Source organism: Corapipo altera, unplaced genomic scaffold, assembly GCF_003945725.1.
Source record: "Corapipo altera isolate COAL_440 unplaced genomic scaffold, ASM394572v1 213, whole genome shotgun sequence".
NCBI lineage: Eukaryota > Metazoa > Chordata > Aves > Passeriformes > Pipridae > Corapipo > Corapipo altera.
In genome coordinates this window covers 104,116-108,622 of record NW_020885129.1, presented here as the reverse complement: position 1 = coordinate 108,622, position 4,507 = coordinate 104,116, and the positions used below count along the sequence as shown (strand labels likewise).

General features: G+C 57.5%; 1 protein-coding gene across 3 annotated transcripts; it reads right to left on the bottom strand.

Annotated features, from left to right (window-relative positions):
- On the bottom strand, window positions 1-4,362 carry TMEM106C (transmembrane protein 106C). Of its 3 annotated transcripts, none has more exons than XM_027670046.1 (8): window positions 4,315-4,362; window positions 3,261-3,481; window positions 3,025-3,088; window positions 2,397-2,556; window positions 2,153-2,293; window positions 1,894-1,943; window positions 1,538-1,591; window positions 1-1,156 (listed from the first exon to the last, which is right to left on the bottom strand). In XM_027670046.1, exons 2-8 carry the CDS (start codon window positions 3,451-3,453, stop codon window positions 1,042-1,044), a joined length of 777 nt encoding a protein of 258 aa, XP_027525847.1. In that variant the 5' UTR covers window positions 3,454-3,481; window positions 4,315-4,362; the 3' UTR covers window positions 1-1,041. The 3 variants fall into 3 exon arrangements, with proteins under 3 accessions (XP_027525847.1, XP_027525849.1, XP_027525848.1); XM_027670048.1 differs by lacking the exon at window positions 4,315-4,362 and adding an exon at window positions 4,075-4,174; XM_027670047.1 differs by lacking the exon at window positions 4,315-4,362 and adding an exon at window positions 4,086-4,174.
- Window positions 4,363-4,507: the final 145 nt, after the last annotated feature.

The following is a 4,507-nucleotide window of genomic DNA, read 5'->3' as shown; positions in this document are numbered from 1 at the left end:
TAACATCCAACTCAGGTTTAATCAGCACAATTCAGCTCCACTAGGCAGAGATCTCACTGCTTAAAGAAGAATGCAAGGTGTGTTTTCATGTCCCAGTCACACAAAAATCGAGCATCCCTCTCTGAAAAGGGGCCTGATCTGCTCCCACACCCCCCGGGCGGGCAGACAAAGGGGCAGGGCACGAACGGGGGCAGCTCCCGGCGATCGAATTCCAGCGAAAACTCCCGAGGGACGAAACTCTCCGGGCTGCGAGTCCCCGGCCGGGCTGCGGGGGCAGAGCTGCCACATCGATTTGCTCTCGGGAGGCAGCTGATAGCGACCGCCAGGAATGCGCCGCTCCCGGCAGGGAACCCTCGGAAGCCCAGACTCCCACAAAAATCGGTTTAAATCCCTGTTTGCCTGCGGTGGAGCACAAGTACAAAGCAACGCACCGAGCTGCACATGCCCTGGTTTCAAACACCAGCAGGGTGGGGGAGGAAGGATCGGAGGAGGAGGAGGAGGAGGCGAGTCCAACACAGACCCTCACAAAGGCAGGCGGTGCTCCGGGGTTTATCAGCTGCCAGTAAACCAAAACCACCGTGGCTCCAAAGGTTTTGATTCCTTTGCCTCCTTTTAGTGCCCGTGGTAGAGGCAGAAGCTTCCCCTGCACGTCCCCAAGTGAGAAGTGTCCCTTGGCATCCAGGCCTGCTCCCACACACCCCAGTGACACGCTGCCACTGAGCAAGGAAGGCAATAAACCCACTGCAAGAGGACCTGGAACACCCAGCAGTGCCAAGCTTCCAAACAGGTGCAAGACACTCGAAATCTTCGGGATTTCAGAGCCTGAAGTTTCCCTGAAGTCCAGTTTCCCTACCCAAAAAAAAGCTGTTTCTCCAGAAGCAAAGGGGAGGCTTCGTGGAGGGACCCGTTCCCCGCACCCGGAGGGTTTCGTGGGCACGTGGAAGGGCTCAAAAGGCACCCAGAGCTTCCAAGTGCCTCCCACCAGGGCCACTGCTGCCAGTTCAAAGTGCCTGTGCCCTTCTAGAAGTCCCAGCTGTGCCTTCAGGCTGCCCCAGGTGCCAGAGGGTCCGTGGAGTTGGAGCTGCAATCCACGTACCGGTACCGCTCCACGGAGCTCTGGGTCGTGTGGCCCACGTAGGAGAACTTCACCGAGCTCCTGGCAGGGGCAAGAGCAGTTCAGAGCAGGTTTAAACTCATCACAACAACTCCTCTTTCCCCTCTCCTCCCCCTGAAAAAAAAAAACTGCAGAGCCCCTCAAGGTTTTCCTGGCTGTGGCAGGCAGGGATATGCGGGGCTGGAAGTGCAGCCTCTGGAGCGCAGGAGAGCTCGGCACACGGAGGGAATTGTCTTCCCTATCCCACATTTCACCCACTGTGTCAACTGGCCTGGATTAACTGAGGCAAGGCTGGGGTGTTTGCCAAGCAGGATTTTCTCTTTGCACCCCAGACCTGCTGTGGCAGCAGTTCCCTTCGGAGTTCAGGAGCCAGGAAGGTTGGGAAGAGAGCTCCAAGCAGGGGGAGAGCAGAGAACCACCTACCTCATGAAGACCACGATGTTATGGACCTTCACCTTGGGGTATGTGCAGAAGGAACTGGAAGAGATCAAAGAAGTGGGTCAGCAGTGGGTTTCTCAGCAGCCAATAATGAGTTATAACTATTTTTTATAATTATATTTACAGTTATTATTATCACAATAATTTTCCATTGGTGTTGACTCAAAACCACATCACAACATCCTGACAAGGGGCATTTCAAGTGATTTTTTTTTTTTTTTAGCAAAAAGCTGCTTTCCAGGAAGTCAGTAGAAAAACTGGGTCCTTTTCAAACCCCAGGTTACTTTGCAAACTGTAATAAAGGCACCTTCAACCCCATACAAGGAGTAGCAAATCCTTACTACACGTAGGAGAAGGCTTCACCCAGCTCTGCCTTCACAGTAAAATTCACCTGTAACAGATAAAAAGAAAACATCATTTACGTGCAGCTCAAGCACTCCTTCAATCCCCCTGGTTTTTGGGGGGATTTCCCACTTGCTGATGCCTTTGGGGCCGCCCTGGCCACGAGATGTTGGGCTGAGCAGAGCTCTGGGGTGCAGCTCAGTGCTCACTCGTGCTGGTGGCCCAGGTTTCACCCTTGACCTGGGGGACAGGAATTACCAGTTTGTCACTCAGGGGTGGGATGCTGGAGACGTTGGTGACCTGCTGGGTGCCCACCACCGTGTTCATGTACTGCACCTGGCTGGTCAGGCTGGCCACTGCCACCGAGTAGAAGTTGGAGTTCCTGATCCTTAAGGTGGCCTGAAGGGAGAGGAGGAGGAGATGTGGACAGCAGGGACCTTCCCAGAGGCTCAGCTCCAAGTCTGCTCCCCAACAGAACACACAGATCCGTGGAAAACTTTACCGTGATGGCCAGAAGGACAGCGGAGTTCTTCCTGTCAAACCACACCCGAACCACTTTGATCCCATCGTCCTCCACCAGGACTGAGTGTGGGAAGAGGAAGAAAACCACCAGCCCGGAGACCAGGAGGCAGAGCAGCACCGAGAGCAGGACGTAGAGCTTCCTGGGAAAAGGCAGGGAAGGGCTCACCTGCCGTGCCCTTCCGTGGCACTCTGGGTCTGACAAACACCCACCACCCCCTCTCTCTCCCTCGGCACAGACACAGAATCGCTGCTCTGACGTTTTTTGGTATCTGAATTGCTCCAAAACCCGTCCCTCTCTCGTTTTAAGCAGTTTATTTTCTGGCACTGAGTAACCACGGTTTGTGGCCCCCCTGTTTTCCAGCTGGGTGGTTTTGCAGATGCTCTAAAGAAGCTTCAGTGAGTAGGATCCTTGCTCCCACACTCAACCCACAGCGGGATTTCACGGGAAGGATTCAAAGTTACACCTTCAAACCGTGTTTGTTGGTGTGTGGGGATGAGAACACCCCATCACCTGAAGGAGAAGCTGCAGACTGGGGTGAAGGGTTTAGTTGCAGCAGTAAATGATATAAAAAGAACCCTGTTTGTAAACACTCCCTCTGTGAACTCACGTTCTCTGGGGACGAAGCCGTTGGTCGCTGTAGGGGATCAGAGCCACCAACTCATTCACCTGCTCTGGGAAGCAAAAGGGAAGCAAAGGGAAGCATTACCCCATCCCACAGGTCAAATAAATGACATTTTGATGAACGACTGTATACAAAAATGTATGATTTAGAATAAAAACGATCTAATAAATCATTTTAAACACTCAGTAAATGAGTGTTTAAGCCCAGAGAGGAGCAGTCACCTGTGGGGATGCAGCCAGTGCCTTGGCAAGTGGGACAAGTGATGCTGTCCTGGCCTGTGAATTCCACGTAGGGGAACTTGGCAATGTCTTCCACACGGTCCTGGCTGTCGAGTAAATCATCCTCCTCCTCCTCAGCTGCCTTCCTCTGCCTCGGGGCAGCGCTGCCGGCGGGGAGGGAAAGCACAGAACCCATGGCAGCTGCTGGGGGAGGGTCCCTTCACCTGGACACAGAGGCAGCAGGAGCGATTCGGGGTCAATAAACGGGTTTTTAACCCGCTCGTGGCCAAGGAAAGCACACCCTGAACCACAATCCCCCAACAGCCCCACACAGAGACACCCCCCGGGGGTGCAACACCCACCACAAAGAGCCTGCCCCCATCCCCAGGGGGTTCCACAGAGCCCTGGAAAAAGGGACACCCCACCCCGGGACACCCCACCCCGGGACACCCCACCCCGGGACATCCCACCCAAGGGGCTCATTTCCAGCCCCTCAATGCAGGGACACCCCCCAAAACCCAAGGGGCTCCACAGACACACCTACAGCGCCCAGGACCCCCAAAGGAGAGGCAAAACCCCCCTCCCCAGACAGCAGCATCTTCTCAGACACCCCCACCCCAAAATAAGAGGTACCAGGCCCGCCGACACCCCCAGAAACACCCCAGAGACCCCCAGACTCCACGACAGGGCTACCGACCCCCGGGAACCCCTCGGAACCCCTCCAGACCCCAGGACAGGGCTATCGACCCCCGGGAACCCCCCCGGGACTCCCCCGGGACCAGAAACACCCCCAGGGACCCCCAGACGGGAACAGTCCCCGGTAACGACCCCTGGGACCCCGCCGGGACCAGAAACACTCCCAGGAACCCCCAGACCCCAGGACAGGGCTATCGACCCCCGGGACCCCCCCAGACCCCAGGAGAGGGCTATCGACCCCCGGGACCCCCCCGGGGCCTCTCCAGACCCCAGGACAGGCCCCGTCCCCGGTCCCGACCCCCGGGACCCCCCGGGAACGGCCCCTCAGGTCCCTCCGCCAGGGGGCGCCCCCCACACACACCCCGCGCGCGCGCCCCGGGCCCGCCGCCACAGCCTCGCTCCCGCGCGCAGCCGCCGTCGCTATGACAACGGCGCGATGCGCCCGGGGGGGCGGAGCCAGACCAGCCCGAGCCCCGCCCCCTCTCCGAATCAAGCGCAGGCGCACAGCAGGCGGGGCGGAGTGGGCGCGGTTCCTCAGGCCGCACCCACCTAGC

Excerpts from the sequence above, each read along its gene's own strand:
- TMEM106C (XM_027670046.1), bottom strand. The coding sequence starts at position 3,453 with ATGGGTTCTGTGCTTTCCCTCCCCGCCGGCAGCGCTGCCCCGAGGCAG. Across the intron at positions 2,557-3,024 it reads CGGCTTCGTCCCCAGAGAAC|GAAGCTCTACGTCCTGCTCT; the intron begins GTGAGTTCACAG and ends GCCTTTTCCCAG. Across the intron at positions 1,157-1,537 it reads AACATCGTGGTCTTCATGAG|GAGCTCGGTGAAGTTCTCCT; the intron begins GTAGGTGGTTCT and ends TGCCCCTGCCAG.